Source organism: Hyla sarda, chromosome 7, assembly GCF_029499605.1.
Source record: "Hyla sarda isolate aHylSar1 chromosome 7, aHylSar1.hap1, whole genome shotgun sequence".
Classification (NCBI taxonomy): domain Eukaryota; kingdom Metazoa; phylum Chordata; class Amphibia; order Anura; family Hylidae; genus Hyla; species Hyla sarda.
The window spans coordinates 151,987,699-152,007,581 of record NC_079195.1 but is presented as its reverse complement, the minus strand read 5'-3'; the positions used below and the strand labels follow the sequence as shown (position 1 = coordinate 152,007,581).

Here is a 19,883-nt window from a genome sequence, read left to right as displayed (position 1 = left end):
ATTTGAATGTCAATCTCTTCCTTTCCTAGGATACTTGGTCTCTGGCCAGGGACTACAAATGGACCCAGACAAACTCTCTGCCGTCTTAGATTGGCCACGCCCCTCCGGACTCCGTGCTATCCAACGTTTTTTGGGGTTCGCCAATTATTACAGACAATTTATTCCACATTTTTCCACCATTGTGGCTCCTATCGTGGCTTTAACCAAGAAGAACGCCAATCCTAAGTCATGGCCTCCTCAAGCGGAAGACGCCTTTAAACAGCTCAAGTCTGGCTTTTCTTCTGCTCCCGTGCTCTCCAGACCTGACCCATCTAAACCCTTCCTATTGGAGGTTGATGCCTCCTCAGTAGGAGCTGGAGCAGTTCTTCTACAAAAAAATTCTTCTGGGCATGCTGTTACTTGTGGTTTTTTTTTCTAGGACCTTCTCTCCGGCGGAGAGGAACTACTCCATCGGGGATCGAGAGCTACTGGCCATTAAATTAGCACTTGAGGAATGGAGGCATCTGCTGGAGGGATCAAAATTTCCAGTTATTATTTACACCGATCACAAGAATCTCTCCTATCTTCAGTCTGCCCAACGGCTGAACCCTCGCCAGGCCAGGTGGTCTCTGTTCTTTGCCCGGTTTAATTTTGAAATTCACTTTCGCCCTGCCGATAAGAACATTAGGGCCGATGCTCTCTCTCGTTCCTCGGATGCCTCGGAAGTAGAGCTCTCTCCGCAACACATCATTCCTCCTGACTGCCTGATCTCCACTTCTCCAGCCTCCATCAGGCAAACTCCTCCAGGGAAGACCTTCGTTTCTCCACGCCAACGCCTCGGAATCCTCAAATGGGGTCACTCCTCCCATCTCGCAGGCCATGCGGGCATCAAGAAATCCTTGCAACTCATCTGTCGTTTCTATTGGTGGCCGACTCTGGAAACGGATGTTGTTGATTTTGTGCGGGCCTGTACTGTCTGTGCCCGGGATAAGACTCCTCGCCAGAAGCCTGCTGGTCTTCTTCATCCTCTGCCTGTCCCCGAACAGCCTTGGTCTCTGATTGGTATGGACTTTATTACAGACTTACCCCCATCCCGTGGCAACACTGTTGTTTGGGTGGTCGTTGATCGATTTTCCAAGATGGCACATTTTATTCCTCTTCCTGGTCTTCCTTCAGCGCCTCAGTTGGCAAAACAATTTTTTGTACACATTTTTCGTCTTCACGGGTTGCCCACGCAGATCGTCTCGGATAGAGGCGTCCAATTCGTGTCAAAATTCTGGAGGGCTCTCTGTAAACAACTCAAGATTAAATTAAACTTTTCTTCTGCTTATCATCCTCAATCCAATGGGCAAGTAGAAAGAATTAACCAGGTCCTGGGTGATTATTTACAGCATTTTGTTTCCTCCCGCCAGGATGACTGGGCAGATCTCCTTCCATGGGCCGAATTCTCGTACAACTTCAGAGTCTCTGAATCTTCTTCCAAATCCCCATTTTTCGTGGTGTACGGCCGTCACCCTCTTCCCCCCCTCCCTACTCCCTTGCCCTCTGGTTTGCCCGCTGTGGATGAAATAACTCGTGATCTTTCCACCATATGGAAAGAGACCCAAAATTCTCTCTTACAGGCTTCATCACGCATGAAGAAGTTTGCTGATAAGAAAAGAAGAGCTCCCCCCATTTTTTCTCCCGGAGACAAGGTATGGCTCTCCGCTAAATATGTCCGCTTCCGTGTTCCCAGCTACAAATTGGGACCACGCTATCTTGGTCCTTTCAAGATCTTGTGCCAAATTAATCCTGTCTCTTACAAACTTCTTCTTCCTCCTTCTCTTCGTATTCCTAATGCCTTTCATGTCTCTCTTCTTAAACCACTCGTCATCAACCATTTCTCTCCCAAACTTATTTCTCCTACTCCTGTCTCCGGTTCTTCAGACATCTTCCCCGTAAAGGAGATACTAGCCTCCAAAAAGGTCAGAGGAAAAACTTTTTTTTTAGTGGACTGGGAGGGCTGTGGCCCTGAAGAGAGATCCTGGGAACCTGAGGACAATATCCTAGATAAAAGTCTGGTCCTCAGGTTCTCAGGCTCTAAGAAGAGGGGGAGACCCAAGGGGGGGGGGTACTGTTACGCCGAGCGCTCCGGGTCCCCGCTCCTCCCCGGAGCGCTCGCAACATCCTCGCTACGGCAGCGCCCCGGTCAGACCCACTGACCGGGTGCGCTGCGATACCGCCTCCAGCCGGGATGCGATTCGCGATGCGGGTGGCGCCCGCTCGCGATGCGCACCCCGGCTTCCGTACCTGACTCGCTCTCCCTCAGTCCTGTCCCGGCGCGCGCGGCCCCGCTCCCTAGGGCGCGCGCGCGCCGGGTCTCTGCGATTTAAAGGCTCACTGCGCCACTGATTGGCGCAGTGGTTCCAATTAGTGTCTTCACCTGTGCACTCCCTATGTATACCTCACTTCCCCTGCACTCCCTCGCCGGATCTTTTTGCCCTTGTGCCTAGTGAAAGCGTTCCCTTGTGTGTTCCTAGCCTGTGTTCCAGACCTCCTGCCGTTGCCCCTGACTACGATCCTTGCTGCCTGCCCCGACCTTCTGCTACGTCCGACCTTGCTTCTGTCTACTCCCTTGTACCGCGCCTATCTTCAGCAGTCAGAGAGGTTGAGCCGTTGCTAGTGGATACGACCTGGTCACTACCGCCGCAGCAAGACCATCCCGCTTTGCGGCGGGCTCTGGTGAATACCAGTAGTGACTTAGAACCGGTCCACTAGCACGGTCCACGCCAATCCCTCTCTGGCACAGAGGATCCACCTCCTGCCAGCCGGCATCGTGACAATGGACTAATAAAAAAAGATGCAGTAGTGATGGAAAAATTGTATTTAATGAAATTTATCTTTTTTATAACAAAATTTTTATTAATTTTCAAACAGGGCAGGGCGCTAAAATTATAGCCAACAATAATAAAAATTTAGTGTGTGTTTTTCACTTATTGTTCTTTATTTTTTAGGTGGTACTACTACTTCCAGCATGGAACGCACACTGTTCCAGCCAATAACAGTTCTCTGTGGGAAATATGAATAGGTGTATATATAAGTCAGTGCAGGGGACCATAGAAGAGCGTCCGGACCCATGTATACATTATACAGGGGGATCACAGCGGGTGTCAGGAGTGACATTCGCTGTGATCTTTCCTTAACTGCAGATACTGCAGCTCTCAACATGGAGCAGAGCGTGCTCCATGATGGGAGTAGTAGTGCCTGCAGTTAAGGACAGATCACAGCGGGTATCACTATCGTCCTATCTATGGCAGAGATGTGGAGCGGCTCTATACAGCACTCACATCTCTGCTCTATACTCCGGCCAGTGATATGAATAGAACATCATTCATTCATATTTCCCGCTGAGAGCTGTGATTGGCTGCTACTATCCGGTCAATCACCACTCTGGATGGAATATATGAATGAGTGATGTTCTATTCACATCCCTGGCCGGCCCAGAGTACAGAGCAGAGATGTGAGCACTGTATAGAGTATGGATGATCGCTGTACTATAGTATGGATGATCGCATCGGGTGTCAATTTCCACACAAATGAAAAAACGCCAGGAAAAACGGCAGATGCAGGAAATTGCACTGGCTTTTTTTCAGGCGTTTTTTCTGACTTTGGGCATGCTGGGAGTTGTAGATTTGCAACAACTGGAGGCACACTGGTTGGGAAACATTGTTCTAGCCTATTAAGCATACACATCATGTTACACCAGTGTTTCCCAACCAGTATGCCTCCAGCTGTTGCAAAACTACAACTCCTAGCATGCCCAAAGGCTGTGAGGGCATGCTGGGAGTTGTAGTTTTGCAAAACCTGGAGGCACCCTGGTTGGGAAACACTGGTATATGCCCTACAGAGGTGTGGTGAACTACAACCCCCAGGAGACTACAGAGGCAGCATGCTGGTGTTATACTGAAGACTCCTGAATGACACATGCTGGGAGTTGTAGTCCCTTTTGTGTGTGTATGACAGTGTACCCCAACCAAGGCTGATTATATTAGTGTGCTGTGTACAAGGGGGCTGACCCGGGAAAATAGTAGGGTGGGTAAAGGGCGGAACAAACAAGAAAAAAAAAAAGGAGCCGCTCCAAACCAGCAAGACAGGAAATAGAAGCAAAGATAGGAAAACAGAGTGGGGGATAAAAAGACAACAAAGAACGGAAATAGAGTAGGCTAAACAACAGAATAGAAATGAAACAAAACAAGTAGGGTAAGTCAAAAACGGAAAAACATGTTGACCACCGGAGTACCCCTTTAAGGTCATAATGGGCTTGGTCCTTAAGGGGTTAAAGTGAATGTATCACCTATATATTTTTTTGTGATTAGATCCTGATTCTATTCTTTTTTCTAATCTGTTTCTATTTCCTTAACATTTTTTTTTAAATCAGACCTGTTTTTTAAATTTTTTTACCAGCATTTAGATATATGCTTTATAGCAAGCCCCAATCAAAATGGGATTAATCCCTCTTGTCTGAAGAAGCAGGATTGGCCCGTGAAATGGTTTGCATGTTGGGTATGAAACATACGTTTTCCTGTCCACGGTTGTCTTGAAGTTCTCTCAATGCCATTATCCCGTTTTTGTTGGAGGAAATTTAACCCTTTAAGGACTCAGGGTTTTTCAATTTGTTCACGTTTTTTCCTCCTTACCTTTAAAAAATCATAATCCTTTCAATTTTGCACCTAAAAATCCTTATGATGGCTTATTTTTTTGCGCCACCAATTCTACTTTATAATGACATCAGTCATTTTACCCAAAAATCTATGGCAAAACAGAAAAAAAAATCATTGTGGGACAAAATTGAAGGAGATTTTGGGGGCTTCCGTTTCTACGCAATACATTCTTTGGTAAAAATGACACCTTCTCTTTATTCTGTAGGTCCATACGATTAAAATGACACCCTACTTATATAGGCTTGATTTTGTCGTACTTCTGGAAAGAATCATAACTACATGGGCGAAATAAGTTTAACATTGTCATCTTCTTATTTTTCCACGTACGGGGCGGTATGAGAGCTCATTTTTAGTACTGTGATCTGGACTTTTTGATCACTTTTTTATACATTTTTTATGATATAAAAAGTGACCAAAAATATTTTGGATTTTGGAATTTTATTTGAGCCTACGCCATTGACCGTGCTGTTTAATTAACAATATATTTTTAAAATTTGGATATTTCCACATGCAGTGATACCACATATGTTTATTTTAATTTTTATTTACAGTTTTTTTAATGGGGAAAAAGGGGGTGATTCAAACTTTAATTTTTTTTCACTTTTTTTTTTTGCAATGTTATAGCCCCCATAGTGGGCTATAACACTGCACACACTGATCTTTTACATTGATCATTGTTATCTCATAGGATAACACTGATCAATGATTCTGCCGCTTGACTGCTCATGCCTAGATCTCAGGCACTAAGCAGTCATTCGGCGATCGGATACGCAGGAGGAAGGTAGGGGCTCTCCTTGTGTGTTCCGGCTGTTTGGGACCGCCGTGGCGTCCCGAACAGCTGGAACACAAAAGGAGGGCCCCTACCTTCCTCCTGAGATAGCCGGGAGTACTTCACTTTAGAAGCGGCGATCAACTTTGAACACTGCGTCTGAAGGGTTAAAAGCGTGCTGCACCGCGATCACCACATGCTATTAGCCACAGGTCCCACATTATAGAAAGGGTAGCGGACTCAGGGAGTACAGGTATGCCCTGAGTCCTTAAGTGGTTAAAGTATCACATTGTTGTTGATGGAAGGCTGCAAAGGGTCTAATTGTACTATGATATGTTCTTTCCAAACTTGAGCTTGGATCTGCACAACCACCTAGGGTAAGCGCCTGCTGAACCATAACAAAATTGCACCATGAAGCTCTTCTCCTTTGGTTTGTAGCCTATTTTTAAGTCTAGTTGCCATAACCATAATGAAAACTGCAAAATATTAGAATTATTTCATAATACATAATGGAAAATTAGAAAAAAAAACACCAACATTTCTTAAAATATATGTTTAACATAAAACTTGATTTAAACAAAAGGTAATTTTCTGATTACACATTTGCTTTAAGGCTTTTATTTTAGACTAGGAGTTGCCCTGGATTGTGAAATACAGAAATCTGAATAAGAAATAAGAACTATAAATAAAAAGACACAATATACTAACAATTACTGAATGTAATGTAGGTTCAAATTTATTTTTAAAATCCTCTACATACTGTAGACACAAATTTAATGATAACATCAAGACTGCCTGTAGGGGAGGGTTTTTTATTCTCTGTATGAGGAAAACAAGGTTCTGACTGCTATAATTGAATTTATTTAGAAATGTATCCACACTGAATTTTGATCTGAAAAAACACATGATGTTAAGGAGGGCAATCACTTTAAGAACAGAAGACTTAAATATATTTATACTTAACCCCTTAAGGACCAAGGACGTACCGGTACGTCCTTGGCCCTGCTCTTCTGATATAACGCGGGGTTACACAGTAACCCCGCGTCATATGACAGCGGGCCCGGCGTCATAGTGAAGCCGGGACCCGCCTCTAATAGCGCGCAGCGCCGATCGCGGCGCCGCGCGCTATTAACGCTTTAGCCGCGCGCTCAGAGCTGAGCCGCGCGGCTAAAAGTGAAAGTTCCCGGCTAGCTCAGTCGGGCTGTTCGGGATAGCCGCGGCTAATCGCGGCATCCCGAACAGCTGACAGGACAGCGGGAGGGCCCCTTCCTGCCTCCTCGCTGTCCGATCGCCGAATGACTGCTCAGTGGCTGAGATCCAGGCATGAGCAGTCATGCGGCAGAATCGCTGATCACTGGTTTCTTATGAGAAACCAGTGATCAGCATAGGAGATCAGTGTGTGCAGTGTTATAGGTCCCTATGGGACCTATAACACTGCAAAAAAAAAGTGAAAAAAAAAAGTGAAGAAAGATCATTTAACTCCTCCCCTATTAAAAGTTTGAATCACCCCCCTTTTCCAATAAAAAAAAAAACACAGTGTAAATAAAAATAAAAATAAACATATATGGTATCGCCGCGTGCGGAAATGTCCGAATTATAAAAATATATAATTAATTAAACCGCTCGATCAATGGCGTGCGCGCAAAAAAATTCCAAAGTCCAAAATAGTGCATTTTTGGTCACTTTTTATATCATTTAAAAATGAATAAAAAGCGATCAATAAGTCCTATCAATGCAAAAATGGTACCGTTAAAAACTTCAGATCATGGCACAAAAAATGAGCCCTCATACCGCCCCATACACGGAAAATGACAATTTTAAACGTATTAATTTTCCTGCATGTAGTTATGATTTTTTCCAGAAGTGTGACAAAATCAAACCTATATAAGTAGGGTATCATTTTAATCGTATGGACCTACAGAATAAATATCAGGTGTCATTTTTACTGAAAAATGTACTACGTAGAAACGGAAGCCCCCAAAAGTTACAAAACAGCGGTTTTTTTTTCAATTTTGTCGCACAATGATTTTTTTTCCCGTTTCACCGTAGATTTTTGGGCAAAATGACTGACGTCATTACAAAGTAGAATTGTTGCCGCAAAAAAATAAGCCATCATATGGATTTTTAGGTGCAAAATTGAAAGAGTTATGATTTTTTAAAGGCAAGGAGCAAAAAACGAAAATGCAAAAATGGAAAAACCCCCGGTCCTTAAGGGGTTAAAGTAATGTATGTTTTAATTTTTTTTGTTACATTTTCTTTTTATTACAAGTTAAAATAACTCATGTCTCCAAATTGTGTTTTTCTGCTTCCTTCATTGATGTTTTTGGTAGATAACCAGTTTAGTGCAATAGAGCACAGTGCTGTAATTTCTCTCAATTTTATTTTTCTTGAGTTCCCATGCTATAGCCAAATACATTTTGCAATGTTTACAAACCATTTTCCTTTTCTCACAAGCAACTCATCAAATATGCATGAATGTTTCATACGGTAACAATCACATACTGGTCAGGAACACTTTTACCTTGACAGTCAAGTCATCGACAAAGGATTGATAAATTCAGTTTAAGCCAGCCACACATTGAGAGATGATGAGATGGTAAAGACATGATGGTAAACTCTAAGATACCAGTTATTGCCATTCCTCTGTGAAATCCTGATTTCTTTACAAGCTAGCACATACCCATCCATCCTGACCTGTTCTGTCTTGTTACATGTGGCTTCCCACTAGACCAGCTTCAGTCAGCTGGATTTCTCTATTTATTACACAGTCAGTAAGTTTGCAAGCAAGAGAGTTGGTTCCATTATAAACACTGTAATACATCTACATACCATGCTCTGCCAGCATCTGGAGGACCTCAATAATAATTTCAACTCTTTCATGGTTTTCTGCTCTCTTCAGCTGCTTTACCAGCTGCTCAACAACCATGGTTTTACTTAAGGCTTCTTTAGCACTTTCTGAAACACAAAAGAAAATAATGAAACCTTTATTTTTCGTGACTTTTAGCAACAAGAAGCCAATGTTATTTTAATGTACCCTTAAAGCATATCTGTTGTATCAAAGTATTTTTAAAAACCAACATAGTTTCTTTAGATTCAACCAGAGTGGTGACATGATACCTTTAGTGCTCTCTTTGCTGTGATTAAACCCCCTCCATGGTCTTTTACTAGAGACAGACTGAGCCTAACAACAAGCAGTGAACAGCAGTTTGCAGGGAAATGAGGTAATATAATGGCCAAGATGTTAGAACTTTTTTTCATTTTTGGCAAATTAAATGATTTACAAATATGACAGAAATCGCATAGGCTATTGTATGAATAATCAGAACTGGAAAAGTGCAAGATAATTCCACTTAGGTGTAAAACCCAAAAGCAGAGTATAGAATATTTTATACAGTCCTAACCCCAGTACCTAAGGAAAGGGATTTAGAGGTTATTATTGTAGAATACTTAAATGGGCACTGTCAGATATAAAAACGTTTGATATGTTGTAAATTATGCATAACCAATAGGTTTTGCAATTGCTCTCAATAAAATATTTTCAGTATTTCATACTGAAAAAGCCAGTAAAAAAAACTGCCTCCCTGCCTCCTGGGATACATACCATCCTGGCTGTGTCCACTCGTCATCACCTACATCATGGACCCACTTCATGATTGAAGATCTAAAGCTGCTGTGATCGCTCCCTCACTGTCTGTGTTTACTTAACAGTCTTCTGTGTGAGGAGAAGGGGGGAGGGGCGGGAGTACACTGCTGCCTGTGAGCAGATGATGAAAGAAGCTAGTGACTTGAACATGGGGACTGAATGGAGGATTTTTTGTATAAAAAGTAAGTGTCCCTGCATGTATATGTGTCTGTGTGTATATATGTATGTGTGTATATCTGTGTTGTCTGGGTAATGTGCATGTGCATAAATAAATGAAGTCAATGTGTGTGTGTATCTAATACAGGGGGACTACAATCATATGCCTCCAGCTGTTGCAAAACTACAACTCCCAGCATGCCGGCACAGCCAAATCATGTGTGGGCACGTTGGAAGTTGTAATTTTGCAACAGTAGGAGGAACACAGCCTGCAGCAACACTGCTGTAAATCTGAGTTTTACAAATCATATGCCTCCAGCTGTTGCTAAACTACAACTGAAAGGATGTGTGGGCATGCTAGGAGCTGTAGTTTTGCAAAAGCTGTGAGCACACAGTGTGTGTATAGCATAAAACCAGAAAGGAAAGGGTTACAGATGCTCACTCCCCAGACCAGTGACTGAGGAGAGGGAGGGAGGGGGAGTTGTTATCACCTGAGGAGAAGAAAGGGACCCGCCCCCTTCTTCTGGTCCAAAACATTAAGGTAATTCAGAAATAAAGCTAATTCTGAGAGAAATATAGGTCATAGACACATAAAAATGATATGTACATAATCAGGATGAGATACTGAGCAACATAAAACAGTTTAGTTTTTTTTGGGTGATCTGACAGGTATGACAGGTATGCTTTAAAAGTAGGCAGACAATGTAGTAGACCAGCAGGAAATTATAACAGAGCACTTGGGTATTTAAGGAGAGGTATTAGCAGTAGAAAGAGGGCCTAAGCCAGTGTACAGAGCACTGGTACAGATCAGTGTACAGCAGTGTTTCCCAAGCGCGGTCCTCAAGTTCCTCCGACAGGTCATGTCTTCTGGATTTCCTTTGTCTTTTACAGGTAATAGATTATGGTCAGTGAATCAGGCATCATCACAGTTATATCACCTGTGAAAGACTAAGGAAATCCTGAAAATATGACCTGTTGGGGAAACTTGAGGACCGCGCTTGAGAAACACTGGTGTACTGAGCACTTGGAGTAATGCAGTACTGGAGACCAGGAAACATTACTTTAATGAGAGAGTGGTGGATGCATGGAATAGCCTTTCAGTAATGGTGGCTGCGAATACAGTGAAGGAGTTTAAGCATGCCTGGGATCGGCATAAGTGAGGTAGATAAAAAAACAGATTTTTTCTTGCAGCACTGGACCAATGGAATTAGAAGAGACCAAACTCTTATGGTAATAAAGGAGTAGCGTTTATTGGAAGAATGTCAACGCATTTCTGGCCAAGAATAGGCCCTTCATCAGGACAAGGTGCTGGGATCGGCATAAGGTTATCCTTGATATAGGATAAAGCCAGGAACTATTGATAGTATTCAGATACAAAAGCACAGGAGCAGGCTTGAAAACAGAAAGAAGATCAGATGACATTGAGGCAAGTAGGGACCCTCGGGTCATCAAGTCAACTGATCAGGACCCTGCGATCACACTGCAGTGGTTCAGATCAGCGCCCCCCCCCCACCAACCAACCAGCACCAGTAATTTACCTGCTTTAGGTCCTGTGATTGACTTTGATTGATGGATCTAAAGGGTTAATAGGCTATTAACTGGGGGCCGCTCCCTAGGACGTACTGATAGGTCCTAGTGAGGGAAAGGGTAAAAAATATAAAAAATGAACATCCCCTCATTAAAACTAGAATCACACCCCTTTTCCCATTTTTCAAATAAATAAATGTAAAAATAAAGCTATTTTACATTGTTGCATGCCGAATTGGCCAGACTATTAATGTTTATTTACCTGCATGGCAACATCGTAGCAAGTAGCTACTGGATGGGAGGTAGGTATCATTGAGGCTTCTTGCCGGGAGTTTGGGTTTGGATTTTGACAGTGACTGAAGGTTCTGAAGATGAAGTCACTCCCATAATCCAATTCTGGTTTGTGTTTGAGTCCTGAACCTGATCTCACAGCTGTGTGAGCACTGCCAGAGAATAGAAGAGAAGAATTGCTCTGAAGCAAAACCAGTTTGTCTCTGGTATGTTGGATACTGATACTATTCTATTCTATTCTATCCAATTCTATTGGGAAAAAATGATCAAGCATTTTAAACAAATTTGTCGCATTAATGGTTTTTCCCGACTGATGTGTGACTTAAAAAAAATTCATATTTGTAACAGAGGCCACCAAATGTCGCAAATCAATACTAGCAATTTGTTTGCTTACAAAACTTGTTTACTAACAAAAAAAATATCCAAATTTATCACTCTGCGTTCAAGTTTTAATGAATTAGGCACATGTACACCTAACTTGAGCGTGATAAGTTAGTTATAAAAACGTGTAGCTAAACACACATTGATAAATCTCCCCTATTGACTTTTGGGACTGAACCTGACAAGTTTGAAGCTCAGAAGTTTATGTTTATTTAAATAACCTGATGTGAAGGATGTTTAATTTTCTGTTATACTGCATGTTACAAGAAAAACTTATAGCTGTATGTAAATTGTTAAAATAAACACAAGACTACTGAACTAAGACATCTACTGAATTAAGACATCTGTTTTGATCTGTTTGCTTGCTGACAAGACTGTTTGAAGGGTCCTGTCCTAAAAGGGTCATAATGAGGGGATTTTAATTATTTCTTTGGAAAAGTAGTCTAATAAACAAAACCTATATACAATGGGTATCATTCTAATTACATTGACCTACAAAATAAAGATAACATGCCATTTATACTGTAAAGTGGACTGCATTACAACAAAACCTCAACCATTGCTAAATTGCATAGCTTTTGTAATATTACCCTACAAATATTACTTTCCCTTTCGTCCTAAACAGCAGGACAAGTAAGGTGTTTGCCCCCCTGTGAAGCCGGCCGGAAAGGTGCAATATTTATTGAATTTCTGCCCAAGGATTAAAAATTGAAACTATATAAAGAAAATGTGTGAATCCCGTTGTCAGATGTCTCTTGGCCACTATCTCCTGCTGCCAGATGTCTCTTGCCTACTGTCTCCCACTGGCAGATTTCTCTAGCCTACTGTTTGCCGCTGCCAGATGACTCTTGGCCACTGTTTCCTACTTCCAGATGTCTCTTGCCTGCTGCCCCTGCTGGTAGAAGCCTCTTGCTCACTGCCAGATGTCTCTTGCCACTGTCTCCTGCAGCCAGATGTCCTTTGCCCACTGTCTCCCAAAGTTAGATATCTCTTGCCCACTGACTCCTGCTGCCAGATGTCTCTTGCCTACTGTTTCTTGCTGTCAGATGTATCTTTCCTACTGTTACCCACTGCCAGATGTCTTTTGCCCACTGTCTCCTGCTGCCAGATGTCTCTTGCCCTCTGTCTCCTGCTGCTAGATGTTTCTTGCTTACTTACTCCCACTGCCAGATGTCACATCCCACTGTCTCCCACTGCCAGGTGTCTCATGCCCACTTACTCTTGCTGCAAAATGTCTGTTGCCTTCTCTTTCCCACTGCCAGATATATCATGCATGTCTATAGATACAGTATATAGGAGTGTATAGTATCATGAATGTCTATAGATACATTATGTAGAGGTACATGTATATTGTGTATATCTATATATACACAATCCTATATACTACTGTAAACTCTATATATAGACATAAATGATACTACATATCTCTACATACTTTATTTATAGATATACTTTACAGAATAAGATATACCGCTATAAACTCTATCTATAGACATACATGATACTATATAACTCTACATACTGTATCTATAGACATGTTGATACTATATACCCCTATACTGTATCAGGGGTGTGGAAATGTAATTAAAAAACTTGTCCACGGGACTAAAATGGAGCAAAATCTACTTGTCCCTCATGACGATCCACTTGCCCGGACCAATCTTCACTTTTGCACACTAATTTTTTCCTCTTCGCCCTATAATAGCCATAACTACCTACTATAATGCTACCTTGAAATTTTTCAAAGACATATTCTCCGAACCAAAAAAAAAAAATTAAAATTATATATATATATGTGTGTGTGTGTATATATATATATATATATATATATCTATATATCTATATATATATATATATATATATATATATAAATATATATATATATATATATATACATATATATATATATATATATATATATATATATATATATGTATATACAGTAACCCCCCAACCTACGATGGCCCCGACATATGATAAAATCGACATACGATGGCCTCTCAGAGGCCATGGCATGTCGATGTCAGCATCGATATACGATGCTTTTCTATGTCGGGGCCATCGCATTAACTGCTATCCGACAGCGCAAAATGCTTAAGCTGCTGTCGGATAGCAGTGTAATGTGCCCCAGCAGGTTCACTTACCTATTCCCGCTGCTCCGGGTCCACTTCGCGATCCTCCGGTGTCTTGCGCATCTTCTCCAGGGTCCGGGCCTCGCTTTCCGGCGTCGTTATTACGTCACAACGCACGCCGCACCGGCGCAGCAGCGTAATAACGTCACCAGAAAGCGAGGCCCGGACCCTGCAGAAGATGCGGAAGACACCGGAGGATCGCGAAGAAGACACCGGAGTAGCGGGACAGCATCGGGAGCCCCTGGGACAGCATCGGGAGCGGTGAGGATCGACGGGGACAGGTGAGTATAGCTTCCAATACTTTACATTGCATGGATCCCTGAACATACGATGGATTCGACAAACGATGGGTCGTTTGGAATGAATTACCATTGTATGTTGAGGGACCACTGTATATATATATATATATATATATATATATATATATATATATAGGAAATCGGTGAAGTGAAATTGAAATAGTAAAAGATCATTTTACAGATTTGGCGGTTTTCTTTTCTACGCCATTTACATTGTGGTCAGATAACATGTTGTTTTTATACTTTATGCCTGATTACAGCAATTCCAGATCTATATAGTTTCCGTCATGTTTTACAAATTTAGAAAAATTCTGACCCCTGTAGCTTTTAAAAAAAATAATAATAATTTGCATACCAGGCTGTATGAGGGCTCATTTTTTGCGCCATATTCTATTGAATCTATTTTTTGTATCGGTACCATTTTGGTATTGATCTGACTTTTTAATCGTTTTTTTACTTTTTTTTCTGGGATATTATACATTTTCAATTATGTGGTTTGGTATTTTTTTTGCATTTACATCATTTACCGTATGGGATACATAATGTTATATTTTTATAGTTCGTACAATTACGCACGCAGCGATACTAAATATGTTTATTGTTATTATGTTTAACTGTTTTTATATAGGAAAAGGGGGTGATTTGAACTTTTAACATGGAAGGGGTAGAAGGAGTACTCTCGTGGAAAGAGAGCACTATTTCATGACATCAGAGGAAATGCATTTCTTTTTTGAATTTCTCTTTATTATACAGCCCCTAAAAAGTACTGAAAGGATTAAGATTTTTTTAATAGAAGTGATTTACAAATCTGTTTAACATTCTGGCACCAGTTGATAAAAAAAAAAAAAAGTATTCCATGGGAGTACCCCTTTAATGTGTGTCTTGTAAACTTTTATTGAAACTTTTTTTTTTTTTTACACTTTTAGGAGGAATCATTAGATTCCTCATACAGATCAATAGAGTTCTTTTGATCTGTGTGCTCTGCGCTCCATTGATAGAGCCTAGTCCAGCCAAGCTTTATCAATGACAGAGCCACGGGACAGCAGGAGAGCAGAGGTAAGCCCTCCGGCTACCTCTATAGCGGATCTCCCCCTGTGATTATGTTGTGGGAGGGGCGATCAACCCCACTAGCCCACCAGGCAGTATTCACATGTCCCTTTAGACGCCACTGTCAGCTTTGACAGCGGCGATCTAAAGGGTTAATAGCCAGCAGCGGTGATCGCCACATGCTGGCTATTAGTGGCGGCTCCCAGCTACTGAGAACAGCTGAGGGCTGCAGAGTACGGAGCGGGCACGAGTCAGGAGCCCACTCCGTACAGAGTGCTGAGCGCCGCCACACTTGTCAGGTCCGGCCCTGCTTGCCCGAAGCCGGGCTAAGGGCCGGAAAAATTCACCTGTTCGGCACCCAGAACTGCATGTCCCGGGCGTCGGGCGATAGGAATTCCACATCCCTGCTGCATATTGCATCTGTAGACATACAGTATGTATAGTATATAGTATCATGTATATGTATAGATACAGTATATATCATTGTATATAGTGTCCTCTAAATGGATACACTTGCTTGCAATGAATACAGGGTGCCATAGTATAAAGGCTGATGGAGTAGACAATGGCCATGCCCAACTGTACAGACATCCCAGGGTTCAGCTCTAAGACCTACCTCTATATAACATACCATTCATCGCCAGTAGATCAGTATACAGGTCCCCCAAGGTGGGAGAGGACTGTGATGATCCTGTCCTTCCCCCTGAAGCCCCCGGGCCATCAGTGCCCCATCCCTCCTCCAGGTTCTCCCTGACTATTGTTACCTCTCAGCTTTGGTACTCACTGCAGTCCAGGGGGGAGCACACTGATTCACTGTAGATGACACATTGTTATGGGGATCTGTAGATGATACACCATTATGGGGGATCTGTAGATGACACACTGTTATAGGTAATCGTTAGATTACGCATTGTTATGGGGATCTGTAGATGACACACTGTTATGAAGGATCTGTGGATGACACACTGTGGATGACACTGTGAAGATCTGTACATGACACAGTTATGGGGATTTATAGGCTGACAGAGACCAGAGCTCATCTCTGGGGCAGGTGAGATGCTGTCATAGCCTGGACCTGAGTGTATCTTAGAGAAAGATAATAAACTTACTGATTTATAGCAGAGTGACCCTGACCTGCCCTCTTACAGACATCTCACTGCCAGTGCAGAGTACAGTCTGCTCCCCCTCCCCCATGCTGTCGGCAAAGAGCAGGGCAGCTGAATGACAGGTAGAGAGGAGGAAAAATAAAATAAAAAAGATAACTTTCTCTGAAGATTTTCCCAACACTGCAGCAATATTTACCCGGGCAGGGAGAGCTAGTGACACATGAGCTGAAGTCCTGTCAGATGTATCTTTCCTACTGTTACCCACTGCCAGATGTCTTTTGCCCACTGTCTCCTGCTGCCAGATGTCTCTTGCCCTCTGTCTCCTGCTGCTAGATGTTTCTTGCTTACTTACTCCCACTGCCAGATGTCACATCCCACTGTCTCCCACTGCCAGGTGTCTCATGCCCACTTACTCTTGCTGCAAAATGTCTGTTGCCTTCTCTTTCCCACTGCCAGATATATCATGCATGTCTATAGATACAGTATATAGGAGTGTATAGTATCATGAATGTCTATAGATACATTATGTAGAGGTACATGTATATTGTGTATATCTATATATACACAATCCTATATACTACTGTAAACTCTATATATAGACATAAATGATACTACATATCTCTACATACTTTATTTATAGATATACTTTACAGAATAAGATATACCACTATAAACTCTATCTATAGACATACATGATACTATATAACTCTACATACTGTATCTATAGACATGTTGATACTATGTACCCCTATACTGTATCAGGGGTGTGGAAATGTAATTAAAAAACTTGTCCACGGGACTAAAATGGAGCAAAATCTACTTGTCCCTCATGACGATCCACTTGCCCGGACCAATCTTCACTTTTGCACACTAATTTTTTCCTCTTCGCCCTATAATAGCCATAACTACCTACTATAATGCTACCTTGAAATTTTTCAAAGACATATTCTCCGAACCAAAAAATTAAAATTATATATATATATGTGTGTGTGTGTATATATATATATATATATATATATATATATCTATATATCTATATATATATATATATATATATATATATATAAATATATATATATATATATATATACATATATATATATATATATATATATATATATATATATATATATATATATATATACAGTAACCCCCCAACCTACGATGGCCCCGACATATGATAAAATCGACATACGATGGCCTCTCAGAGGCCATGGCATGTCGATGTCAGCATCGACATACGATGCTTTTCTATGTCGGGGCCATCGCATTAACTGCTATCCGACAGCGCAAAATGCTTAAGCTGCTGTCGGATAGCAGTGTAATGTGCCCCAGCAGGTTCACTTACCTATTCCCGCTGCTCCGGGTCCACTTCGCGATCCTCCGGTGTCTTGCGCATCTTCTCCAGGGTCCGGGCCTCGCTTTCCGGCGTCGTTATTACGTCACAACGCACGCCGCACCGGCGCAGCAGCGTAATAACGTCACCAGAAAGCGAGGCCCGGACCCTGCAGAAGATGCGGAAGACACCGGAGGATCGCGAAGAAGACACCGGAGCAGCGGGACAGCATCGGGAGCCCCTGGGACAGCATCGGGAGCGGTGAGGATCGACGGGGACAGGTGAGTATAGCTTCCAATACTTTACATTGCATGGATCCCTGAACATACGATGGATTCGACAAACGATGGGTCGTTTGGAATGAATTACCATTGTATGTTGAGGGACCACTGTATATATATATATATATATATATATATATATATATATATATATATAGGAAATCGGTGAAGTGAAATTGAAATAGTAAAAGATCATTTTACAGATTTGGCGGTTTTCTTTTCTACGCCATTTACATTGTGGTCAGATAACATGTTGTTTTTATACTTTATGCCTGATTACAGCAATTCCAGATCTATATAGTTTCCGTCATGTTTTACAAATTTAGAAAAATTCTGACCCCTGTAGCTTTTAAAAAAAATAATAATAATTTGCATACCAGGCTGTATGAGGGCTCATTTTTTGCGCCATATTCTATTGAATCTATTTTTTGTATCGGTACCATTTTGGTATTGATCTGACTTTTTAATCGTTTTTTTACTTTTTTTTCTGGGATATTATACATTTTCAATTATGTGGTTTGGTATTTTTTTTGCATTTACATCATTTACCGTATGGGATACATAATGTTATATTTTTATAGTTCGTACAATTACGCACGCAGCGATACTAAATATGTTTATTGTTATTATGTTTAACTGTTTTTATATAGGAAAAGGGGGTGATTTGAACTTTTAACATGGAAGGGGTAGAAGGAGTACTCTCGTGGAAAGAGAGCACTATTTCATGACATCAGAGGAAATGCATTTCTTTTTTGAATTTCTCTTTATTATACAGCCCCTAAAAAGTACTGAAAGGATTAAGATTTTTTTAATAGAAGTGATTTACAAATCTGTTTAACATTCTGGCACCAGTTGATAAAAAAAAAAAAAAGTATTCCATGGGAGTACCCCTTTAATGTGTGTCTTGTAAACTTTTATTGAAACTTTTTTTTTTTTTTACACTTTTAGGAGGAATCATTAGATTCCTCATACAGATCAATAGAGTTCTTTTGATCTGTGTGCTCTGCGCTCCATTGATAGAGCCTAGTCCAGCCAAGCTTTATCAATGACAGAGCCACGGGACAGCAGGAGAGCAGAGGTAAGCCCTCCGGCTACCTCTATAGCGGATCTCCCCCTGTGATTATGTTGTGGGAGGGGCGATCAACCCCACTAGCCCACCAGGCAGTATTCACATGTCCCTTTAGACGCCACTGTCAGCTTTGACAGCGGCGATCTAAAGGGTTAATAGCCAGCAGCGGTGATCGCCACATGCTGGCTATTAGTGGCGGCTCCCAGCTACTGAGAACAGCTGAGGGCTGCAGAGTACGGAGCGGGCACGAGTCAGGAGCCCACTCCGTACAGAGTGCTGAGCGCCGCCACACTTGTCAGGTCCGGCCCTGCTTGCCCGAAGCCGGGCTAAGGGCCGGAAAAATTCACCTGTTCGGCACCCAGAACTGCATGTCCCGGGCGTCGGGCGATAGGAATTCCACATCCCTGCTGCATATTGCATCTGTAGACATACAGTATGTATAGTATATAGTATCATGTATATGTATAGATACAGTATATATCATTGTATATAGTGTCCTCTAAATGGATACACTTGCTTGCAATGAATACAGGGTGCCATAGTATAAAGGCTGATGGAGTAGACAATGGCCATGCCCAACTGTACAGACATCCCAGGGTTCAGCTCTAAGACCTACCTCTATATAACATACCATTCATCGCCAGTAGATCAGTATACAGGTCCCCCAAGGTGGGAGAGGACTGTGATGATCCTGTCCTTCCCCCTGAAGCCCCCGGGCCATCAGTGCCCCATCCCTCCTCCAGGTTCTCCCTGACTATTGTTACCTCTCAGCTTTGGTACTCACTGCAGTCCAGGGGGGAGCACACTGATTCACTGTAGATGACACATTGTTATGGGGATCTGTAGATGATACACCATTATGGGGGGATCTGTAGATGACACACTGTTATAGGTAATCGTTAGATTACGCATTGTTATGGGGATCTGTAGATGACACACTGTTATGAAGGATCTGTGGATGACACACTGTGGATGACACTGTGAAGATCTGTACATGACACAGTTATGGGGATTTATAGGCTGACAGAGACCAGAGCTCATCTCTGGGGCAGGTGAGATGCTGTCATAGCCTGGACCTGAGTGTATCTTAGAGAAAGATAATAAACTTACTGATTTATAGCAGAGTGACCCTGACCTGCCCTCTTACAGACATCTCACTGCCAGTGC

The 19,883-nt window shown here is 42.0% G+C and overlaps 1 protein-coding gene across 2 annotated transcripts in view; it reads right to left on the bottom strand.

Annotated features, from left to right (window-relative positions):
• The window catches only part of LOC130282579 (rap1 GTPase-GDP dissociation stimulator 1-A-like), a 475,415-nt gene that overhangs the window by 172,457 nt on the left and 283,075 nt on the right, over positions 1 to 19,883 (bottom strand). For both annotated transcript variants that reach the window (XM_056530939.1, XM_056530940.1), the window contains exon 6: positions 8,278 to 8,403. In XM_056530939.1, coding sequence (XP_056386914.1) covers positions 8,278 to 8,403 — 126 coding nt within the window. The remainder of the gene's footprint in view (positions 1 to 8,277; positions 8,404 to 19,883) is intronic.